Consider the following 24701-nt stretch of genomic DNA (forward strand, 5'->3'; position numbering starts at 1 on the left):
ATAAATTTGCTTTGTGGTGCCCACTCTACTGCATTTTGAGTAGGTTGTAAATCTTGTTAAAAACCAATAGAAAATATAATTTCAGAATGTTTCAAAAGTAATCTCTCATGTTACTGGAATCTCAAATCTTTTATGTTTCTACTTCTCTGCACAGTTCAAAAAAAATTCTGATAAAAATAATTTTATCTTTAAAATAACATTTTATTCTGATTCCAAAAGGTAATACACGCTCACTTGAAAGAATTTACAATACACACAAATGTACAAAGAAAAAGAGTATTCAAAATTTCATTAACCAGAGATAAACTATAATGAACATTTTAATGTACTTCCTTTAATATAAGACCAAAACGTTAACTTTGGTTTATTTTGGGGGTGGTCATGGAAAAATTTTAAGTAAAGCTATATGTATATATTCATCTTAGGTATTCATCTCAGTTTTCAAATGCTTTCTCTAGCTTAAACTTATCCCATTTCTTTACATAGCGACTATGAACTGTTATGATGATAAGCAAAAATGTGGCTAATTGGCCAGGCACAGTGGCTCATGCCTGTAGTCCCTGCATTTTGGGAGGCCAAGGCAGGCAGATCACCTGAGGTCTGGAGTTCGAGACCAGTCTGACCAACACAATAAAACCTCGTCTCTACTAAAAATACAAAAAATTAGCTGAGTGTGGTGACACGTGCCTGTAATCCCAGCTATTCAGGAGGCTGAGGCAGGAGTATCGCTTGAACCCAAGAGGCGGAGCTTGTGGTGGGCGGAGACTGTGCCACTGGGCAACAAGAGCAAAACTCCTTCTCAAAAAAAAAGTGTCTAATTAGAATAGTTGTGAACTGAAAAATGTAAATTAATGAGATATAACAGAAAATTTGGCATTTTTGTATGTTTTAATTGGATTTGTTTACAGTGACATGTAGTCACTATACACAAATCAAATAACACATAAAAGTCTTAAAAATAGCTAACATTTGTTGAGTGCTTTTTGTGGACCAGGCACTGTTCCAAGGGTGTTTGTTTTCATTCACTGAATCCTCACAGTTTGAGGTAAGAACTATTATTTATTCTCCATTTTACAAAAAAGAAAGCTTAGGCATCAAGAGGCTAAGTAATTTGCTTGAAGTCTTGGTTTGCCAAGAAACCAATCATGGCAAACTAGAACGTTTTTGTTGTTGTTGTTGTTGTTCATTGGGTTACTTAAAATTTAACGGGAAAAGAAAGATGATAAATTAGGACATTATCATGGACATATTATATCTTCGTTTCAGGAAGGAAAATGATAGTTCCACATGATGTTCTTGTAGATGAAGAAGGTATTAATAAAAGGGGTGAATGCACTCCTAAGAGAGACTGGAGCTGGCTGAGCCCTTGGATTGAAAGGGCAGGTTAGTGGATCTGTATCAAGAACATGAAGTTACTAAATGACAGAACTGAAATTCAAACCTGGACAGGATGTCCGCAGAGTCTATACTTAACCACACCCTAAATTGCCTCTATAAAGTATAATAAAGTGGCAAAAAGCAAGCCAGAGTCTTCAGATTCCATGACCCAGTGACAACTGCCATCACTTTGTTTTTTTGTTGTTTGTTTTTAGGACATGGTCTTGCTCTGTTGCCCAATATGGAGTGCACTGGCCTGATCATAGCTTACTGCAGTCTCAAACTCCTGGGTTCAAGTGGTCTTCCTGTCTCAGCCTCCTGAGTAGCTAGGACTATATAGGTGCTCTCCACCACATCCGGCGAATTTATTTTTTATCTATTGTAGAAACAGGGTCTCTCTGTGTTGGCCAGGTTTGTCTTTAACTTCTGGACTCAAGTAGTCTTCCTGCCTTGGCCTCTCAAAGTTCTGGGATTATAGGCATGAGCCATCGTGACCAGCCCATTACTTTGGCAAACATATTTCGAGACCTTTTTTCATGCAAGCCTTAACTGTAGCTGACATAAATTCTGGCAGAATATGTTGTGATCCTCCTGGAACATGAGACCATGGGAGGCTTGGGAGGAGTTGCTTCAAGGCCATTTCTCACTTGCCTCCCTGACTTTCAGGAGGGTGTCATGAGATAGTTTCTCATTGTCTCTTGGGTTCTGAGGCAGTATGAGGTTTTTTAGCCTGCAATGCAATTATCATGCTAACTACTTGGAGTTAGGTAACGTTTCACAGGCTAGGGGCACAGTCTCCCACGAGACTGATCCCACTTCAGATACCAGCTACTTACATTTCTGATCAACTGGCTACAGACTCGGGGGCCCCACTACCCCCTTCCATTAGCTAACTTGCTAGAATGATTCACAGAACTCAGAAAAGTGCTACACTGATGATTACAGTTTTATTATAAAGGACACAAGGCCAGTTGTAGTGGCTCACACCTGTAATCTCAGCACTTTGGGAGGCTGAGGCAGGTGGATCATGAAGTCAGGAGATGGAGACTATTCTGGCTAACATGGTGAAACCCTGTCTCTACTAAAAGTACAAAAATTAGCTGGGTGTGGTGGCGGGTGCCAGTAGTCCCAGTTACTTGGGAGGCTGAGGCAGGAGAATCACTTGAACCTGGGAAGTGGAGGTTGCAGTGAGCTGAGATGGTACCTGTACTCCAGCCTGGTGACAGAGCAAGACCTCATCTCAAAAATAATAAAATAAAATAAAATAAAAGGATACAAATCAGGACCAAACATGTAAAAAGACACATAGGGTAAAATCTTGGAGGGTCCCAATGTGAAGCTTCTGTGTCCTCAGGACACCTTCCTGGCAACACAAATGTATGATCACTAACCAGGGAAGTCCATCTGAGCCTCAGTGTCCATAGTTTTTATTGGTGGTTCTTTAAATAGGGATCATGGATTGATTCACTGGCCATGTGATTGAACTCAGTTCCTAGCCCCTTTCTCCTCCTCAGAGGTTGGGCTGATAATGTCTTACTCATGATAAAGTCTTCACCCTCTAATCACATGCTTGGTATTTCTGGTATGGCCTAGCCCTGTCCTAAGTAATTTCATTAGCATAAATTCAGGTATGGTCTAAGGACCCACCATGAATACAAATTATTTTTTTATACAACACTTTCTTCCTCTCTTAGCATCCAACTGTAAAACTGCTTAGCTGCCTCGTAGAATTGACTCTTCAGCAACAGGGTATCCCACCATTCATGTTGCATTGTCATAAAAAATTGTTTCTGTGTTGTCCTGTGAGATAAGAGACATGGGAGAATGGGCACTTTTGCTGTTTTTTTTTTCTTACCTGCTATCTATGTAAGTAATAAATTGTCTAAATTGTAAAAGGGCTTCTTGTTTCTTTGTCAGACAAATCTGTTAGCATTGCTTAACCTATCATGTACAATAATAAGAAGGATCCCAAGAGGAAGAGTATGAGGGGAGTTAAAGTGTTTAACTTGCTTTACTCATTTTGATTTTTAAGAACATGTAAATGGACCATTTCAGTGGGCTAGATGTGAGAATCAAGCATGGAAGACAGTGCCAAAACTAAGTTGTGCAGTGGCAATGACTGATACCAAGGAAAGAATGAGTCATTTGAAAGAGACAAGGTAGGGAAGCTAATGGTGAAGGACAACTTTGATGTGAGCTCAGACTTGAGTTGTCATAACACTTTGAATAAAAGTTAACTTTGGGGGCTTTAAATTTAACCTATTATCTGATACAAGCATCTTTTCTACATCATTCCAACAACTGATCAAGCAGCCAGTTTCTGCTTCAGATCTAATGAGGAAGAGCTAAACAAATTATTCTCAGGGCAACCAATTCTACTGATATAGATCTGATTGTTTTTGCATTCTTTCTCATACTGAGCTGAAACCTGACTTTTAATACTTTATAAAACCCTTGATTCTTTACTATCTCATGGAGCACATATTTATATAGCCATTATTTATCCTTTGTGACAGCCCGTCTATGAAGTCAACTATTGTATTTCCCCTTGACTTTTTGTTCAGCAAATTAAACATCTGTCTTCATTGATGCTCACATGGCCTTGTTTCAGTCTTCACCATCTTGGTTATCCTGCTATCTCATCAGTATCTCTCCTAAAATAGAATATCCAGATCTGGTTTCATCAGTGATGAATACAATAGAATTACCACTTCCAATAAAATACTTTATTTCCAATTTTTCTTTTTATAAATGTATTTTGTAAACGTATAGTATTTTCTACCAAAAAGGATATAAAGAAAAGGAAGATAGGAAAATTAAATGTATATAAATGTCTTATTCTGTCCTCCTGCATTGAATTTTAAACATATTTGTGTATTTTTAATCTTTTCAAAATAATTTGATTTTGTTTTGTATTGTTACAATAATATATACTCATGATAAAAAATGCAAACAATACAAATGGTGTTAAATTTTTTTAAAAATGTCTCTCTCTAAATCTCATATTTAAAATTCCACTCCCTAAAGTTAACCACAATTCAATTTATTATATCTCTCTAGAATTTTTTTCTGTATTAGGCATCTTTCCATATCAGGGCTGTGGACCTACCTCATTCTTTTTAATAGCTGCATAGTATTTTATTATATGATTGACCAGTCCTGTATTGATAGACATACAGGTTGTTCCCTCTCCCTTTTTTCATTTTAAAGCAACATAAAAAAAAATCTCTCTATGTGTTTCTTTGAAGGCTTGAAAAAGCATACCTGTACGATAAATTCCTTAAAGTGGAACTGCTGTGTCAAAATTTATGTATGTCTTCAAGGAGATACCAATTTACACCCCTACTAACTGTGGTAGTACTTGTTTTCCCATATGCCAAACTTTAAAAAAATTGCTAATCTAATAGCTGAGTAGAATAGAATTTGGCCTGGATATCTTTAGTTTGCCTCTCCAGATCCATCTTTGAGCTTTCTTTCTCGTGCTCCTTGCCCCAGGATGATATGAATTACATCCCTGGGCTCCTCTGCCCAGCTTCCTGTATGTCAGCTTTAGAAGGAGGAATGCAACAGGAGATGGAAGATGAGGTGGGAAGGGGAGTAAAGGTGAGTTATTCATTTTCTGGGCTGTCACTTGTGGGGTCTCTGTGAGCAGCCTGAGACCCTTAAGCAAAGGACACAGCTACTTCAGGCAATGCTTTCCACACAGCTGTCTCCGACTCCAGGTTCCATCCATTGCTCCTTCCTCCTGTCCTTTCAGGCACAAAGGAGATAGTCTGTGCTGCTATGTCAGGTACTGTCCTCTCTCTTATGGTTTTCCTATACTGTGCCCATCTTTGTAAAGCATAGCATTTTGTTGGGCATGGTGGCTCACACCTGTAATCTTAACACTTTGGAAGGCTGAGGTAGAAGGATTGCTTGGGCCCAGGAATTTGAGCCAGTATGAGCAATATAGTGAGACCCCAATCTCTATAAAAAATACAAAAATTAGTTGGCTGTATTGGCAAGTACCTGTAGTCCCAGCTACTTGGGAGACTGAGGGAGGAGGATCACTTGACCCTGGGAGGTTGAGGCTGCAGTTTTTTGTTTTTTTCAAAAAAAGAAAGGTAGTTTTTTTGTTTGTTTGTTTGAGACAGGGTTTTGATCTTGTCGCCCAGGTTGGAGGACAGTGGTGCGATCTCAGCTCACTGTAACCTCTGCCTCCTGGGTTCAAGCGATTCTCCTGCTTCGGCCTCCTGAGCAGCTGGGATTACAAGCACCTGCCACCATGCCCGGCTAATTTCTGTATTTTTACTAGAGACAGGGTTTTAGCATGTTGGCCAGGCTGGTCTCAAACTCCTGACCTCAGGTGATCCACCCACCTTGGCCTCCCAATGTGTTGGGATTACAGGAGTGAGCCACCATGCCTGGCCCAAAAAGTTTTTTATTAAGCACACCTCAAAATACCTAATTATGAGTGTTCTGTTTCCTGCAAGATCTTGTTGCAGGGACCTCAGCATGAGGATTTCCCAGCCCTCCCAATGATTCTAGAGCTACCTATGTCACTTTACTAAATCCCCATATTTTAGTTGGAGCAGATGCTGTTGTTTTCTCTAGCTAATTCATTAAGAACCCTGACTAGGCTGGGCACAGTGGCTCATGCCTGTAATCCTAGCACTTTGGGAGGCTGAGGTGGGTGGATCACCCAAGGTCAGGAGTTCAAGACCAGTCTGGCCAACATGGCAAAACCTCATCTCTCCTAAAAATACAAAAAATTAGCCGGGCATGGTGGCAGTTACCTGTAATCCCAGCTACTCGGGAGTCAGAGGCAGGAGAATTGCTGGAACCCGGGGTGGTGGAGGTTGCAGTGAGCTCAGATCATGCCACTTCACTCTAGCCTGGGCTAAATAGCAAGACTCTGTCTCAAAAGAAAAAAAGAAAGAAAGAAAGAAAGAACCCTGACTTAACCAAGTAATTTCTACCTAAGGATAACTGAAAGTCCTAGCAAATTCATTCATTCAATAATCATTTATTGAGCACCCACTACGTGCTAGACATTGTCTTGCTATTACAGATGGGAAAGTAAACAAGATAGGCAAAGTTCCCTTTCATGGGGCTCTATTCTATGAGTATACTAACATACAATATTATTTTAGATAGCATTGACTATACTATGAAGAAAATAAAGCAAATTAGGTGGAACATTAAGGGCTATGGATGTACAGATATTTTATAAAAAAGATCTTTTACAAGAGATGTAATTTGAACACAAAACTGAATGATGAGGAGGAGCACACTATGTGAAGGTCTTGGACATACGTGATCCAGGCAGAAGGAACAAAAAAAGGTCCTGCATTTGGAGCAAGCTTGTCATACTTGAAGATCAGCAGGAATATGAGTGGCTTCAGTCTGTGTGACAAATATGTGGTTTGCTTGCCCAACAGCCACTGACCTTTCTTCCATGCTGAGAGAGTTTTAATTTGGTTCAGTCACAATAGGCAGATGGGATCAACCAACCACAATTTGTCTAAGCCAGTCATGAAAATTTAGTTCCAAAATGTCAATCACTGATTTAGGGAAGAGCATGTAATGTAGTTCTGGCCAACAAGACATGAGAAGGAATATTCTTGAGGTCCCTTAAGAGTTTTTCTCCTTGGTAAAAAAAAAAAAAAAAAAAAAAAAAGCAGCCATAAAAGAGAAAACAACTCAGTCTCCTTCCCTCCCTTCCTACTTTGGGTGTTCTTTGAATGTGATGCTTGGAAATACAATAATATTCTAAAAAAGAAAGGGACAACAATCCAGGCTTAAAAGACAACATATGAAGATAGCAAAGTAAAAGAATGGAAGGACTCTAATGACACCTTGGACTTTCCAAATCAACTGTAAAACCATCTACCTTCAGACATTTTTTTTAAATAAGCAAATTAAAAAATGACCTTATAGGTTAGGTCACCATTACCTGGGGCGTTTGCTCATGCAGCTAACAATGCACCAACCCACACACTAGCAATGGATGGGGAAATGGAAACCAAGGTAAGAGAGGTGAGCAGGGGCTAGATCATGCAGTACCTCTTAGGCCAAGGCATAGAGTTTGGATTTTATTCTAAGTGTAAGAGATTTTAGTAAATGACCTAATCAAAATAGAAAAAGTAAGGTTTTTGTTTGTTTTGAGATGGAGTTTTGCTCTTGTTGCCCAGGCTGGAGTGCAATGGCCCAATCTCAGCTCACCGCAACCTCTGCTCCCAGGTTCAAGTGATTCTCATGGTTCAGCCTCCCAAGTAGCTGGGATTACAGGCATGTGCCACCACACCCAGCTAATTTTTGTATTATTAGTAGAGACAGGTTTCACCATGTTAGCCAAGCTGGTCTCAAACTCCTGACCTCAGGTGATCCATCCGCCTTGGCCTCCCAAAATGCTGGGATTATAGGCATGAGCCACCATGCCTGGCCAGGAAAACTATATTTTTAGCATATATATCAAGGGTCTCCAACCCCTGGGCTATGGACTGATATGGGTCCGTGGTCTGTGAGGGACAGGGTAGCACAGCAGGAGGTGAGTGGTGGGTGAGTGGGCATTACTGCCTGAGCTCTACCTCCCACCTCCTGTCCAGTCAGCAGCATGAACTCTAGGAGCATGAAGGTTCAGGGTTCTTTCTCATACTAGCATGAACCCTATTGTGAACTGTGCATGCAAAGAATCTAGGTCGTGTGCTTCTTATGTGAGTCTAACTGATGCCTGATCACCTGAGGCAGAACGGTTTCATCCTGAAACCATCTCCTCCACCCTTCCCCCGAGAAAAATTGTCTTCCACAAAACCAGTCCCTGGTGCCAAAATGGCTGGGGACCGCTGATATATATGATAAAAATATAACATATGCTTCATTATTAACAATAATAGAATAAATATTGACTAAAGATATGAAGGTTTATTTTGGGTGTCTACTTGACTGGCTTAAGGGATGCACAAGTAGTAGGTAAAGGGTTATTTCTAGGTGTGTCTGTGAGGGTGGTTCTAGAAGAGAATGGCATTTGAATCTGTGGACTGAGTACAGAAGATCCACCCTCACCAATGTAGGTGGGCACTGTCTATCTGTTGAGGACCTGGGTAGAACAAAAAGGCAAGAGGAAAGGAAGACTGTCTCTCTCTTCTGAAGCTGGGACACCTGCCTTCTCCTATTCTAGAACATCAGAACTCCACATTCTCAGGCCTTCAGCCTTGAGCTGAGAGTTACATCATTGGTTTCCCGGGTTCTCAGGTCTTGTAGACTGAGACTGAATTCTGTTTCCAGCTTCCCGAGTTCTTCAGCTTCATACATTGATTTCTTGGCCTCCATAATCACATGAGCCATGTCCCATAATAAATCTCCTCTTATCTATCTACGTATCTATCAATCATCTACCCACCTGCCTACCTTGGTACTAGCCTCTCTTGGTTCTGTTTCTCTAGAGAACCCCAACTAATACAGATACATTTATCATTTCCATTTTAATATTTAGAGAAATTAAACTTTACAACAAGATTTTTAAAAATAAAAAGCCTCATAAATAATTCATGAAATATTTTGGCTGAAACCCTGAAGTGTTGAGAATCTTCATTTATTTCTGACTTCTTATGCTTGGGAGAAACTTTAACATGGGTTATAGGTCTTGCTTCTGCCTGCTTTTGCCATAAACATAATATTTATCAATTATGTTCTGCTTCAGAGAGTTTGCAATTGCCATCACAAAGCCCCATATCTCTTTGAAATACTCCAGAATTTTTGCCTCAGCCCGTCCCTCTGAAAAGGCAATTTCCTTCCAAAAGCATGACTGTCCTAAATATCTTGCGGGTTGTTTTTGTTTTAGCTGGCAACAAAACCGTCACAAAATAAGGTAGCTCATTTAAAACATTTCCTCGTGGTTGTTCTGTTCCCCATTCAGGAAAAAGATTATTGGTTACCATGGCAATCAGCTTCCACAGCATTCCCTTGTAAGTAACTGCACAGGTACAGCACAAGCTTTACTCCACATTCTTTACTGTAGTTCTCTGCAGATCCGCATATTTTTCTAGCCTGTTTTCTCTAACTCTTGCTTAAAAAAATCAACCAACCAACTCAGGTTAAGCCAGATAATTTCCTTCAAAGGCACCATATCCCCATTTTTTCTGAATTTCACAAAAATTAAAAAATTTCACAAAGACAGTTGTACTACCATTTCTTTGTTCTATCTGGGCCCTCAACGGCACCTAACTGAAAACTTTATATTATCCTCTTTCACTATCTAAAATTATATTTGTATCCCTCTGATCATATTTGGAAAATAAATGAATTTACAGTAAAAATCAGAGCAGGAGGTGGTTCTGAGATTATTTCCCATGGCTATCTACCATAGTTTTCCTAAGGTGAATTCTTCAGCTTCCTCTCCTCTATCACTCTCAAACCTCACTGAAAAACTGTCCTCAAGCCTTTGCCTTGAAGATGCCAAATACTTGTGTTCCCACCCTTGAAACTGTTTAATTACTTTGCTTCTGTTCAGAACATTACTGATAATAAAAGCTGGTTTTATACAGGCCATACACAACTCAATGGTACCCGGTATCTGCTATATCATGGAGGAAGAGGGGTGATTTTGGAGAGTCACTGGATAAATTGTTTCCCTGCAACTCTTTCATTCTTAATCATTATATTGACTCTTTGCTGGTTAGTTTCTTCATGACCATATATTATAAACTAGGAATTATGATATTTCTTTTATATGGAGAGTTATCTTTTAGCCTATTTGTTAATCTGACTTTATTTGAATTGATAGTGGTATTTTGGTAATTAAAAAGAGGGCACTTAAAAGGAAATTGTTATTATCTAATTTAAGGCAATTAAAAATAAAATCTGGCCTTTACACTCTTTACTGCAAAGCTTTTCTATCTCATAGATATCTTTTCACTGAAAAAGACATATCCCATGACCAATCTATGAAAACACCATTGAAGATTGCCATCTCCTATTAAGGGCACGGAAATAAACTCTGTAACTAAAACAGATGCCTTCACCCACAGATTCTAAAATCAGAGGGTATTCATAAACCGCCCTACAAATTTTCAGAGCATAGTGGGAAACAGGAACTGTTAAAATTTGAAACTCTACTAAAGTACTTTCTTCCTCTTCCGGTAAAGGAAATATATTACTTTCTAGGAAGTTTACTGTTTAAAAAAACATACAAAGAAATTAGGGTTGGGAATTCACAACTAAAATTTAGGATACATCAGCTCATCTTAGGAGAAAAGATATTTATTTACTTATAGATGAAAAGTCATAGAATGCATTTCTGACTCCTCCTAAAACTGTACTGGAATTGTTTCAAGTAGGGAGAAGAGGCTATTTTTTCTGAGAAGACATGCCATATTACATAGAATGTTTCAAAGTTTTACATATTCTTTTGACTACATGGACATATGCACTTATTAATAATGATCCCATATAAGCTGGCAAGAAATTTATACCTATATTTAATCAATTATAGGTAGAATTTTCTAGATTATGAGGCTGAAGTTAAATAATTGCATAAACTCTGAGTAATTATCACAGTGCACCATTAGATTGATGTAGAATAAAGCTGCTTTCAATTTTCAGTTTACAAAAGAGCAGCTGAGAAGAGACGATGTGGTTGTGAAAAGCAGAAACTAATAAAGGGTCAGCGCTCTAAAGGCAGGGAGGCAGCTGAAAAGCTGTTTTGACAGGTGGGTAAAGATAAGGGGGAAAGACTGTAAATGAGAGGAAGTTGTGAAGAAAGGGTAGAATAAAGTGTTTGAAAATGGTAAAGTGAGAGCTTTAATTAACATGGAGAGAAGGTAAGAGAGAAGTTATTTAGTTAGGTAGGAAACAGTTTGTAGAGAAATCTTAGTGCAATAACATAATTTGTATTTTAATTTGCAAGGGCCAAGGGATGACATTATTTGAAGAATGATAGCTTTATTTTTTTTAACATTTTGGATATAAGAAACTCCACTTGCCTGAAATATAAATTGGTACAAGTTTCTATTAATCTGTTAATCATATACATTAGACAAATTGGCAAGCAGGGATTTGCCTTTCATTATAATCTTTAAAAACAAAACAAAACAAAAAGGCCGAGGTGGCTCACGCCTGTAATCCCAACACTTTGGGAGGCTGAGGTGGGCGGATCACGAGTTCAGGAGTTCGAGACCAGTTTGGCCAACATAGTGAAACCCATTTCTACTAAAAATACAAAAATTAGCCCAGTCTGGTGGCACGGACCTGTAGTGCCAGCTGAGGAGGGACTGAGGGAAGCTGAGGCGGGAGAATCGCTTGAACTCGGGAGGCAGAGGTGGCAGTGAGCTGAGAGCACGCCATTGCACTTCAGCCTTGGTGACAGAGTGAGACTCCATCTCAAAAAAAAAAAAAAAAAAGAAAGAAAGAAAGAAAAAAAAAAACTAGGCTGGGCAGGAGGCTGAGGCGGTCGGATCACCTGAGGCCAGGAGTTTGAAACGAGCCTGGCCAACACAGCGAAACCCCATTGCTACTAAAAACACAAAAATTAGCTGGGTGTGGCGGCAAGCGCCTGTAATCCTAGCTACTTGGGAGGCCGCTGTGCGAGAATTGCTTGAACCTGGGAGGCAGAGGTTGCAGTGAGCAGAGATGGCGCCACTGCACTCCAGTCTGGGCAACAGGGGAAGACTCCGTCTCAAAAAAAGACTTCTAATATTTCAAACTTTAAGCAAGATCATAATTTTATAATGTGAAGATGATCAGAGTGTTTGAATCAGTTACAAATTCGTCTTTTTTGTTGTTGTTGGTGTTCTTTAATCTTGGGCTCCTAACTTGAGCGAGAAAACGTAAATACAGAAAGCTGCAAAACAGTGTTCCTTAATTTGGAGCCATGGGAGTAGTTTAACATTACAAGCAGTTTCTAAAAGTCACACGTGGTATACGTTAGAGTTTTAGCTCTTTTATTTAAACTGTGTTGATCGTAATCTATGACTTTCCTAATAATCACTTAATAGTTTGGTAATTCTGGATTTTCCGGGTCACTTCAGATTCAATTTTTTTTTTCTAATGTCAAATGGTGTGTCTAGATTTTAATTTGGAAAACAGGGTCACTAAATTTGTAGACTAATTCTGAAACAGTTTTGGCCTTTGGCAATACGTAGCAATTCTATTTCTTGGCCATGATTATCAAGTTAAGTTAAATAAAAGTTTACTATATGAATTTACCCAATAATCTATTTTAAAATAATGAGGACATTTAAGAACTCTGTAGTAATTTACAATTTAAAAAGCATTCATAATGTGGCGTTTATAGACACAAACACATACATAGCTAGTAAACCTATAGATAGCTACTCACCCTTGCCATACAGAAAATGCAAAACAACATACAGGATATATTGTAATTATATATGATGTGGTCAAAACTAAAGAAGACAAAAATATGCTTGTGTTAATGAAAAGGGATCTTGTGGTCTTATTTTTAATCTCCACAGACCGAAACCCATATATATTTTCCTCTTTGTTTTATTGGCTGGAGCCAAGTGTCATGGAACTCAGCTTCTTGATGAAGAGGAACTGAGAGGACACAGGGGCATTTCTATGCAAGTGACGATAATTACCTGAGTGAACTAAGATTGAGTAATCTTCCTGTCAAAACTGCTATTTTGCAAATAAAATTACTACCCTTTGTAACATTATTTCGTGTGCTTATTGCTCTGGTCTTTATTCTTTAGTGTTTCAGGTAACCACTAAGAGAAAAAGTCAATTTAAAAGTCGACTATGTCCAGAATGGCACTCATTAAAAATTGAGGTGATTTTCCAGAAGTCCTGTTGGAAGTAAATCTACCAGTAGTGATCAGGCTCTCCCTCCCACATTTCCCTGCTAGTTGGGACAAGAGAAGCCCGGGGGTGCTGCTTCAATAGGGGTGGGAGTGGAAGATAGAATATTACCCGCTTGACACTTCTGCACTTTTGCTACGAATGAGTCACTCGGGTTTGGCACATTTGTTGCAAGGAAATCTTCTCCTCCCGCCGCTTCCTTGTTCGAGCTCCTCTCGGGCTGTCTTCTGTGCTTTGGCCTTTAAGGATAAGTGAGAGCAGGTGGGCACACAGGAGCTCGCCGAGTCCTCCTCCCCCTGCTCCTTCCCTAATTTAGCAGTACTTCCGGCCGCGTGACATCATCCCCCGCACCCCGGTGACGTGAGCGGCGGGTGACGTGTGTGCGGAGAGGAGCGCGCTGACGTTGCTATTTAAAGGTCCTCCTGCGGGGAGGATGGAGACACAGCGCGAGCGCCTGGCGTGGGGCGCGGAGGAGGCTGTGGCGGCCGGGAGCGGGGCCAAGAGCCAGCGGAGGAGTAGAGCGCACGGCCAGCCAGTCGCCGGCCTGTAGGGGAGGGGGGAAAGAAGGACGGACGAACTGAGGGCCTGCCCCGGGCCCAGCTCCCCACGAGGGTCGCTCGGCGCCGCACCACCAGCCTCTCCGCCGCCTAGCGGCTGCTGCTTTCTCCCGTTGCCCGCTGCCCGCAGGGCCCGTTGGGCTCCGGGGACGGGTCCGCGCCCCAGCTCCCGGCCGCGGCTCCGCGTCGGCCACCGCCTCCTGCCCCCTCCCGCGAGCAGGGGGAGGGACCGCTCTCGCCCCCCGTTCTCTCCGCCTCCTTCCCGCCCCCCGCAGCCTGCTCTGCCGCCGCGCTCGCTTCACGCCGGCAGCGCTGACCGGGAAAGCGGCACCCTCCGCTCTGCCAGTCAGCCGGTGGAGGCAGAGGCAGCGGCGGGCTTTAGGCCGCCCTGGCTGGCGTTGCTGTCTGCCGGGGGGAGCCGGAGGCCGGCGGAGGCGGGAGCTGATGGAAGTGTGAAGAGGCGGCGGCGGGGCCCGGGGAATGTGAGGCGGCGCGTGGCGGCGGCGCGGAGCGTGAGAGACGAGGAGCAGGGGTGGGGGCGCGGGAGCGGCGGCTGCGCTACGGCTTCAAGCCCAGCTCTCCTGGCCCCGACGCGGGCTTAGCCTCCTGCCTTGGCTCGGGCGGGCGCCCGTTGACCCTTCGGCCCTCTCCTCCCGCTGCTTGCCCGCCCTGGAGCTGGGGGCAGGGTGCCATTGGAAGCGTGGGGCTTGGCTCTCTGATTCATTCATTCTCCGTTGACTGGAGCCTCAGACCCTCTGTGCTCCGAAGAGAGAAGGGAAGAGGGGGCAGCCGCGAATGTAGGACCGGGCGCGAGCCGGGCTCCATTGTGTTCGGCGGCGGGGGGGCGGGAAGGGGCTGAGGGAGGTGGGATCGGGCCCCCTCCTCCAGCTCCCTGGCGTGCGCTGCGCCCCCAGCCTGCTGCCAGCCTGGAAATGGCTCCGTTTATTCTCCTCGGGAGAATGAATCGATCCTGCCTAGCCTTCTCTTCCTCCTCCCCACCTCGTCTTTGCTCCGAGTCTTAGGAGGAGAAACACTAAAAAAGACAGATTCCAATGTGGAGTGCCGTGCAGGTTGCGAGCTGCTGGGTTTGCACTTCGAGGAGATTTTTCTATGTAGTTTTTTTCCTAATGTGAGTGCAGGGAAACCGTGGCATTACTGCTTTTGGGATTTTTATTCACGTGCACGTCGCGTTTGGTTGCTCGATCCACCCCTGGGGACCTGGTGTGGTGGAGAAATTTGAACCCGCAGCCTTAGCTCCGAAAAGGCCGAGTTACCTGGCTACCCCTGAGTGTCTAGGAGGACTTGAACGAAATGACCAGCGAACTCATTTTTAATAGGACTCGGTGAAGCCGGATTCTGCATTTTCCTACTTGTAGACTCATTTTGTGGAATAGAGTTGATCGCTGTCTCCTCCGCAAAGCATTTTAACTCCAATAAGCAAATGCCGCCTCTGTTTGAACGTTTTGGTATTTACAAGAGAGAAATCATTTTACCTAAGAGAACTAATTGAATTGGCAGCATCCTTGAAATACCTCCGGACAAGGATCTGGGGGTGGGGGTGGAAAGGCAACTGCGAAACAGCAGCCGGAGAAATTCCTTTGGAAGTTATTCCGTAGCATAAGAGCTGAAACTTCAGAGCAAGTTTTCACTGGGCAAAATGGGGTAAGGAATTTTGTGCTTAACAGCTTCGAATCTGTTTATGTATGTGTATTATTGAGCGGTGGTGGCGATTGTGTTTTGTGTTTTCAAACAAACTTGCCACCTTGCTAAGCTGGTCATACTTTAAAGAAATAAGCATGCTAACCTTTTCGGTTATTTTTGCATTTTTGTAGAGTAGTACCAGAGGTCATAAATAAGGAGAACATATCGTTTGTAACTTGAATGTGGATTTGTGAGTAATAATTACAAAGACAACGCATCCTACACTTTACTGATCAGACCGCTGCATCAGTTTGTAATCGAAATCACATTATCTTAGCTTTTGCTGATGGTTCTCTTTCAAAGAGAAGTACTGCATTCTCTCAGTACTTTTAGAATAATGAGTTGCACAAAGGAACGATTGTAATGAGTGGCTAGACAACAGTCCTTGAAAGTGATCCAGAGTAAATTGTTGCCCTCACGGTGCCCTCTGTTTCGCCCTTGAATATTCAAAGCTAAAATATATGGAATTGATTTACTGGAGGGTAAAACGAAAATCTGAAATTCAGTTTTACTGATGCGGTCACCATGGTGCGGGTGCATTCCACAGGAAAAGGCTTTTTGTTGAAAAAACTTGTTCACTCTTTTTGTTTTTCGCTTTTAAGCTCAGCCCTTCAGTTTGTGTTAATATATCAGATCTACACCTGCCTTCAGACCCAGAGCCAACCGAGAGTGCATTTTCCAGCCGTTTATTAACTCTTCACACTGTGGGTTGATGAAATGTTAGTGATACTTCCTAATTTAAGCTGGAAACCCATAATATGTTAATGGAGTAACCTCATTTCATTGACATATTGTCAGTGCTTTTTGGCAGAAGTACTTTGAGAATTTTCTCTTTGTGTGTGTGGTTGAACAAACACATCTAAAGTGTAGTTGAAGGACAGGTTTTGAAAGAATGGACTGTGAAATTCATTGTGATGCTTTAGGGATGTACACACGCTTGAAACTTTCTGAGGAAAGTTCTTGAATAGTACCTTCTTTTTGGTGTTAGAATTTGAAGTTTAATATGCATAGCTTTGAACATTTAGAACATGTTGTAGGAGACTTTCCTCAGGAATTAATGACAAAAGTGATAATGGTTTTAAAAACTTAAATGACAAGTGATGAGTGTATATATAACTTGCATGATTTGGGGATACTGCTAAGAGTAATTAAAATACCTCATTCTATTTCTAGCGCTGCTATTAGTAGCTTAGTTATCTGAGGCAAATTACTTAACCTCTGTGGACTCTATTATCTGTAAATTGAAGGAGTTAGAGATGACTTAAATATTTTTCCAACCTGTAAAAAACGAATTATTTTCTTTTTGTTTTCCTCATTTTAATGATCACTAGTTGGTTTCTGGAAGTAGATCTTTCTAATGGAGACCTTTTTCTCTCTAAGCAGTTTAAGCACTTAAACGCTGAAAAATAATGGCATTTGAAAAATGTTTTGGATGAATTGCACCCATTTAAAATGAGAGAAAATACTGAAAAATATACTGTTTAAAACCTTTGAAATATGGCTTCCCTTGAGCATCTGCAGCTCTGTTTAAAACATGTTGGAGGAAAAAAAAATCAAGCAGCAGTTTTTCATGTTGATCGTTGCATTTTGTCTAGACTGTGGAGTAGCAGCACCCTGGAAGAAAATCAGTTTTCCACAACCTTTAAGCTGCATGAATGCCCGTCATTTTACCAAGGGAAGCTTAGGATGAATTTTTTTTTTTCCTGCCTCAGATTTATTTGTACAAATAGCACAGGAGGACCTCAGCCCCATGCAGATGGCGGCCTGGGCTGGGTGGTGGGGGTGGGGGTTGCACCAGTCCATCCGTCCTTACGTTGGTAAACAGAGATCTCTACTCTGAAGCCTTTGTAGGGGCCTGGGCACCTTTGGGAGCCTGAGCTGGAACTGAAGCTGGAGCTGCAGCCTGGGCCTTGTTTTGATCCTTGGCTTTGGCCTTGTCCTTGGCCTTTGGCTGGCACAGCCTGAGCCCCTTGGCAGTGTGGGCACGAGCATACTTCCCAAGCTTGGGGTGGGCAATGTAGGCAAGTCAATTGGGCTTGTGGCTGACACCCTTTGGGATCTTGGGCTTACCCTCCTTGGGCTTTATGAGGGCCTTGATAGCCTCGGCACGTGCACTCATGGCCTTGGTGGTGTTGGCCTGCATCTTTAGGCCCTTCTTGTGCTTTTTGGCAAAGCGCATGTTCCTCAGGAACTTGGGGTCCACCCCTTTAAGAGATTCGTATCTTTGTGATTGGGGTTTCTTGGTACCATTTCTGTGCCATTTTCGGGACTGGTTGTGTGTGGTATGTGGTTCTTGGACTTGGCCATGTTTGCACCTTAAGCCACGGCTCCCGAAGGGCCTAGAACTGGAAGAGAGGATAAATTTAATACTGAGGGGGCTAGTGTTTAAAATGGGAGAGTAAGTGCCACACCTAATGTGCCTTTAGACACTTAGCAAAATTAAATTTGTTTATAAATGAGTGTATCTTCCCTTTAGTTAATGAAGTCCTATGTGTGGACTGAGGAGATAAAGGAGTGAGCATTTGTGGTGCGTTTGTTTTTGGAAAGCCTATATTTGGAGTTGTGACCCTTTCTCATTGATAGTGACTTGTTTTATCTGAGTTGAGAGAGGAAGGGTAGGTGGAAGCAGAAAAGAGTGTATAGCAAAGGCATTTGCTGACATTTCCACACTTTATGGGTATTTATGCCTAATAAATATTTGTGGAATTAGCATAGCTGCCTGGACCTATTTAAAACAAAAGCAGACAGGGCTTAAAATGGCCTTTTACCTGGGCAATCCTTAATTACCTTACTGTCGTAGATATCTAAAATTGAATACTGTGAGTAAAGTGTTTCATATATTACAACTTTTAAACTAATGTTAGGTTGTAATAAGGATTTATCTTTGTCTTAATTGTAGATATTATTGCAAGTCTAGGGGCAGTCTAAGCAAAGGAATTATTTTTAATAAAATCAGTGATTGGGCAGAAAAAAATTATGGCTCCCCAAATAGCAGTTGATGAACTTCGTGGAAATGGAAAAGAACAGCTGAAACTTGACAGTTGGCAAAGTCTGTCAAAGTATCTTGGATGCTGCATGAACCGTTGTTAATTGCAGTGAAGACAACTAAAGTAAGGGTTTGTAAAATAGGTGTATCAGATCCCCTAAAAATTAAGGCATTCATTTACATAAAATGAAGTCTTTGAAAAATTTTGAAGCCTCAGTGAGGAGCCCCTGTTAGGTATGACCTCCCACCCCCAACCTTCAAATATTATCTCATAATGAGAGCAGTGAATCAGTAGCTATTTCAGAACTATTAGAGTAAGCAACAGAAATCTAGTAATTTCAACCAGTTATTTCATGATACCCTTTGTTTTTACTTACCTCATATTGGCAACCTAGTGCCATCAGCAGTTGATAAGAATTCTTTCTTTCTTTTCCCCTATTAAGAGCTAGTTATACATAAAATGGGGCTCTCCCTGCTCATGGAATCTGTTAATGCTGTTTCTGATTTATCTCACTTGCCCATGGGAACCTCTGGAGTCCTCCTTCTCCCTTTTTCCCCAAATAACTTCCAGAAGCATGGACATCAGTGCTGCTACATTGCAACCCAAACTGAGTTTCTTTGCTGAAAGACACAAAGCTGACACCACCTTTTGCCTTAGTCTGCAGTTCTGTTCTCTAGGGGTTGTAGCAAAAATGTGAAAATCCTGATCCAACACTGTGAATGGGTTTTATTGCAAGGATAATCATCCTGTCGTTCCTGACAACAGACGAGTTAGATGCAAGTCCTTAATTCTTCATTTGTTCACTTAACCGACTTTGAACCTGTGTTATAGTGCATGTACCTAGCTCAGTGCTGCTGATATGAAGGCCAGTACAATGTACTCCTTCCCTTAGTTTATACTTTACAAGTTGAGAAGACTGTCAAGCCTAAAATTAAAATGTGCAATGAAATTTTGTAGGAGCTATAATGTAGGGGGTTATAGACACAAAGTGTGTGTGTTGGGGGGGCATTTGCTGCTGAAGGAAGCATAAAAAGGCTTTGTGGAGGAGGTGATAGGTGTTAAATACTGAAAGATGAGTACAAGTGAGCCTCTTAGACAAATTAGAGGGCATTCAAGGCAGAGGGAAAAGTGATTGACAACACTAAAATGAGGAACTGCAAAGAAGTTTGGCGTGACAAGCTTGTTTTCTTGAGCTCCCTTTGGTGTAGCAAAAGATAGGTCTAGGGCCTTATTATGCAGGGGCTGAGTTAGAGAGCCATGTAGATAAAAGAAAGATTGGATGATCCTGTAGTTTAGTGTGTTTGGAGGGTTTTTTGGCTATGACCCATTGTAAACATAAGCATCTTTACATTGCAACCTAATATGCTTGTATATAAATGATAAAATGTCACTACATGATACCCATGCTTTGTATGATCCACTCTGGTAGTTTCTATTCTGTTTCATTCTATTTTATTTTTAAGATAGACTGATGATGGTGACCCACTCTATTTAACAACTCTGTAGTAGCAACTGGTAATTTGAAAAGCACTTCTCTTCTGTGTGAAGATTACTAAAGGGTTTTAAACAGAGTAAGGACATGATCAGGGAAGTAGAGTGAGGAAGCAGTTTTTAAAATCATTTAAAATTTCGTTTTGTGCCTTACATCCTGTGGAAACACCAAGCCAGAACAGTGAACCCTGGCTGGGTAGAGGAAGTGGATAGTTGGGCAGGTCCTGGAAAGTTCTGAAGTGGAGAGGGAAGGGATGGTGACTTAGAGATGTATAGTTGGCTGAGTGGGGCTCCTTCAGAATTAGGGCATTTCATGTGCAGAGGTAATAATGTAGCGAAGAATATGGTGTGTTCCTAGCAAGGTCACTAACTCAGATGGCTCGTAAAATAGTGAATTTGCAAGTTAAGGGGTTGATAGAAGAAACTTTCCTTATTCATAGTTTATAGTTTTGAGTGATTAAACATCTCAGAAGAAAAGATAGTAACATCCCAAAAGGTCTAACCTCCCTACTGCCATGTGATTTTTGTGTGTTTTTTTCCTTAAGTCTTTAGTGTTTAGTTGAAGTATTTATTTTTGGTTACTGGATTGTTATTTGGGATTAATATAACTAACTGGACAGAAGAGTAGGGAAAATGAGTGCCGAGTGCTTAGTGTTTACTGGTATAATTTTTTTCTCATGTATTTTTTAAATGACTACAAAACAATTTACACTGATTTATATCTCAGGACCTATCTAGTGGAATGAAATGTGCAGTTTTTTGTGTGTGTTACATATTTGTAATGCCTTATGGCCTATGGCTAATATTTGTTTGTTTTTGAAAAATTGAGTGATTTTGAGGCATTGTAAAGTTTCAGGTTTGTTAAATATTTTCATTTCAAAAGAATCTACATATGATAAAGAATATGTAGATTTTAGGTCATCTACAATAATTGAGATAAAATTTTCAAATCTTAATGAGTATTGCAAGAGTAGGTGAAACTTTTTAGAAGCTAATCATTCAGTGGTCTTCAACATGTGAATAAAATCATATATATATTTATATTTGTTTTCTCTCTCTTTCTTCCTCCCTTCCCTTCCTCCCTCCCTCCCTCCCTCCCTCCCTCCCTTCCTTCCTTCCTTCCTTCCTTTCTTTCTTTCTTTCTTCTTTTTCTTTTCTTTCTTTTCTTTCTTTCTTTCTTCTTTTGACAGTTCAGTGGCCCATGCTGGAGTGCGGTGGTGTGATCATGGCTCACTGCAGCCTTGACCTCTCAGGCTCAAGTAATCCTCCCGCTTCAGCCTTCTGAGTAGCCGGGACTTAGAAGTTCACACCACCATAGCAGGCCAATTTTTGTATTTTTTGTAGAGATGGGGTTTCATCGTGCTGCCTAGGCTGGTCTTGAGCCCCTGAACTCAAGTGATCTGTCTGCTTTGCTATGAGCCATGGCACCTGGCCAAAATCGTATATTTTAATCTTAATTTTTGTAGCACACCTCTCCATAATCTCTAAAATTAGGACATCCATAATGACTCTCTGTTAAAAGAGTCAGTTTTATTGATGAACTTAATGCTCTTAATTTTAGCATTTCATACCTTTTGATACTTCTTTTTTCATCTGTCTTGAGTGTAACATGTTGGTCATTTCTGTGCTCCTTCATGAAATGTCTGAGAAAGGAAAAAAAGATGAAACTGGTAAGAATGCTGCTTGTTTAAACAGTATTTTTGAGGGAAATTATATTATCGACACATGCAGTCTTTTTTGTTTTGTCTTCTTTCATTTTTTAAAATCTTGTTTTTAAAAGTTTTAAAAAATTTGTTCACTTCTCTGGTAAGTACAATTTAGAATTACTATTTTTTTGTCTGCTAAACATTTCAGATAATGGAATAAATTTTATAGGGGCATCTTTTTAACTATTCCTTCATTGAGGTTTTGACCCTCCACTAATGGACTGTGAAGCCAGTATGTCTCTTGTGTAGTTAAAATAATTTTATATATAGAACTAACATTTGTCTTAGTTAAGAACTGAATTTTATTGACCTTTATATGTGTTTTTTTTCTTTTAAGGTAGGCTAGTAAAGGAAGGCAGAAAGCCACTGTTTTCTGTTTTGTATCAGAAAATAAAAGTGTTTCTAAACCACCCCCCCATCAGCAATCTAATCAATATTTTATCTTCATAGTATACTTACCTTTGCATTTTCTTTACCTTTTGAAAAATCACCATCTCTTAACACCTAATATTAATGTTAGCTTAAAAAATAGCTTGGCTTTATGAACATCTTATTTTAATGTTCTTCCACAAAATAAGAAGAGTTTCCATGTTATCTTTTGAGAAGTGTTGGCACTGAGTCATCAAAGCACAACAGTTGTAAGAATTGAGGGCTTTTTGTAAAATTACCAAACAAGAGTTAGGTAGAAATTAAACATAAGCAAAGAATTGTGTTAGGAACCACAGATACTAAAGCTGTTTCATTATAAGGTCATTGAAAGTCATGTTTATTATGTCAGGTCTGTTGGCATGTCTGGATCCATGTGGTCACATGCTTTAGAGCCCAGAGGCCTATAGAAGAGAATGTCCTTGATTCCCCTCTCCCTTTCCCCCAGAATGGTTTGTTCCTCATTTGTCACTGTCTAGTTGAGGAGTCTTTTTTGAGATGGAGTCTTGCTGTGTTGCCCAGGCTGGAGTGAAATGGCACGATCTCAGCTCAATACAACCTCCACCTCCTGGGCTCAGGTGAACCTCCTGCTTCAGCCTTGAGAGTAGTTGGGACTATAGGTGGCGCCACTATACCTGGCTAATTTTTGTATTTTTGTAGAATGGGGTTTCACCATGTTGGTCCTGACCTCAAGTGATCTGCCCGCCTTGGCCTTTCAAAGTGCTGGGATTATAGGTATGAGCCACTGCACCCAGCCTAGTTGGGGAGTCTTAATAGAAATCTACTGAGAGGCATAGCTCTGATACATATATCTTGGGGTACTTATACATTGTTCTTCCTAACCCACTAGTGTATAGTGCAGTACACATGTGCAATATTGGAAGGATTTGGGGGAATTAGTGCTCATATACAGAAAATCCTGATTTCTAGCAGTTGGGCCTATACAGTTATTTTTCTCAAAATTTTTGTAGCTAAATTTTTGGATCCTTTTACCTTTATATTTACATATATCTCAATCTTAAGTAGTTATAATCTTTCTTCTGTTTTGTTTAAGTATTTATAAGGGTTGTTCTGAACAAGACTTTGTGTGAGTTGGAATTTTCTGCCTAGTTACTTTCCAGTTTCCCTCATTAGGCTCTTTTTTTTTTTTTTGAGATGGAGTTTTTCGCTCTTGTTACCCAGGCTGGAGTGCAATGGCGCGATCTCGGCTCACCGCAACTTCCACCTCCTGGGTTCAGGCAATTCTCCTGCCTCAGCCTCCTGAGTAGCTGGGATTACAGGCGCGCGCCGCCATGCCCAGCTAATTTTTTGTAGTTTTAGTAGAGACGGGGTTTCACCATGTTGACCAGGATGGTCTCGATCTCTTGACCTCGTGATCCACCCGCCTCGGCCTCCCAAAGTGCTGGAATTACAGGCGTGAGCCACCGTGCCCGGCCCATTAGGCTCTTAATAATGGTCTTTAGGACATGACTATCAAAGACCTCAAAATACTCACGTTAGGCATTTCTGTCAGTAAGTCCTCCTGGAAGGTAAGTCTGTACATTCCTAAATGTATATGGGACAGTTATTTTGAACCTATTATAATTAAGTTGTTTATCCCTTTACCTTTCTTTGCCCTTTTTTTGTTTTGCTTTTTGTTTTTTTTTTTCCTTATTCCTTTGTAAAACAGTACTGTTTTCTCTCTAACTCTGTTGTTATGAATCACTGTCTCATGGCTTTTAACATTAAAATTTGTGGGCTTTGCTTAATCACCCTGCCAGCTCCCAAGATGTTTACAGATTGAGGATTCCGCCTACTCTTGTTTACTCAGTATTGCCAGGGATATGTATACATTAAGCTCAATGGGACTACTCCCAAGTCACTCTTAAACTCATCTTTCTTGAGATTCTGTTGATTAAAAAAAAAAAAAATCTAGATCTTGCAGGCTGCCGTTTTCCTTACCCAACTGATAATCTATAAGATTTTAGTTGTGTATTTCATTGTTGCTTTCATTTAGTATTTTACTATTGTTAAATTGATATTTATTTCTTTGCCTATGTTAGTATAGTGGAAATAGATATTAATGATGACATTACTGTTTAATTTTATTTTGTAACATGTTAGTACAGATGCTTTGGAACAACATAGGTTTTAACTGTGTGGGTTCACTTCTATGCAGAGTTTCTTCCACCTCTGTCACCCATGAGACAGCAAGACCAACCCTTCCTCTCCCTCCTCCTCAGCCTACTCAACATGAAGATGAGGAGGATAAGGATGTTTATGATGATCCACTTCCACTTAATGGATAGTAAATACATTTTCTCTTAACGATTTTTCTTTTTCTTTCTTTTTCCTTTGAGACAGAGTCTCACTTTGTTGCCTAGGCTGGAGTGCAGTGGCGTGATCTTGGCTTACTCCAATCTCTGCCTCCTGGGTTCAAGCAATTCTCTTGCCTTAGCCTCCTGAGTAGCTGGGATTATAGGTGCAGCCACTATGCCTAATTTTTGTATTTTTAGTAGAGACAGGGTTTTGTCGTGTTGGCCAGGCTGGTCTCGAACACTTGAGCTCAAGTGATCTGCCCACCACAGCCTCCCAAAGTGCAGGGATTACAGGTATGAGCCACCAAGCCTGGTCTGATTTTCTTAATAACATGGTCTTTTCTCTAGCTTACTTAATTG

At 40.9% G+C, this 24701-nt stretch overlaps 1 protein-coding gene and 1 pseudogene across 2 annotated transcripts in view; one reads left to right on the top strand and one right to left on the bottom strand.

Moving 5' to 3' along the window:
• The first annotated feature begins 14012 nt into the window (after window positions 1–14012).
• HOMER1 (homer scaffold protein 1) overlaps window positions 14013–24701 on the top strand; it is a 153358-nt gene continuing 142669 nt past the window's right edge. Inside the window, exon 1 of one of the 2 annotated variants that reach the window (XM_032277383.1) lies at window positions 14013–15395. In XM_032277383.1, coding sequence (XP_032133274.1) covers window positions 15391–15395 — 5 coding nt within the window. In that variant the 5' untranslated portion in view covers window positions 14013–15390. The remainder of the gene's footprint in view (window positions 15396–24701) is intronic. The other variant, XR_004268832.1, reaches the window with a different exon arrangement.
• On the bottom strand, window positions 17266–17741 carry LOC116551297 (annotated as a pseudogene).

The sequence above is a fragment of the Sapajus apella genome, unplaced genomic scaffold (genome assembly GCF_009761245.1).
Source record: "Sapajus apella isolate SASKATOON/1434 unplaced genomic scaffold, GSC_monkey_1.0 scaffold1, whole genome shotgun sequence".
Taxonomy (NCBI): domain Eukaryota; kingdom Metazoa; phylum Chordata; class Mammalia; order Primates; family Cebidae; genus Sapajus; species Sapajus apella.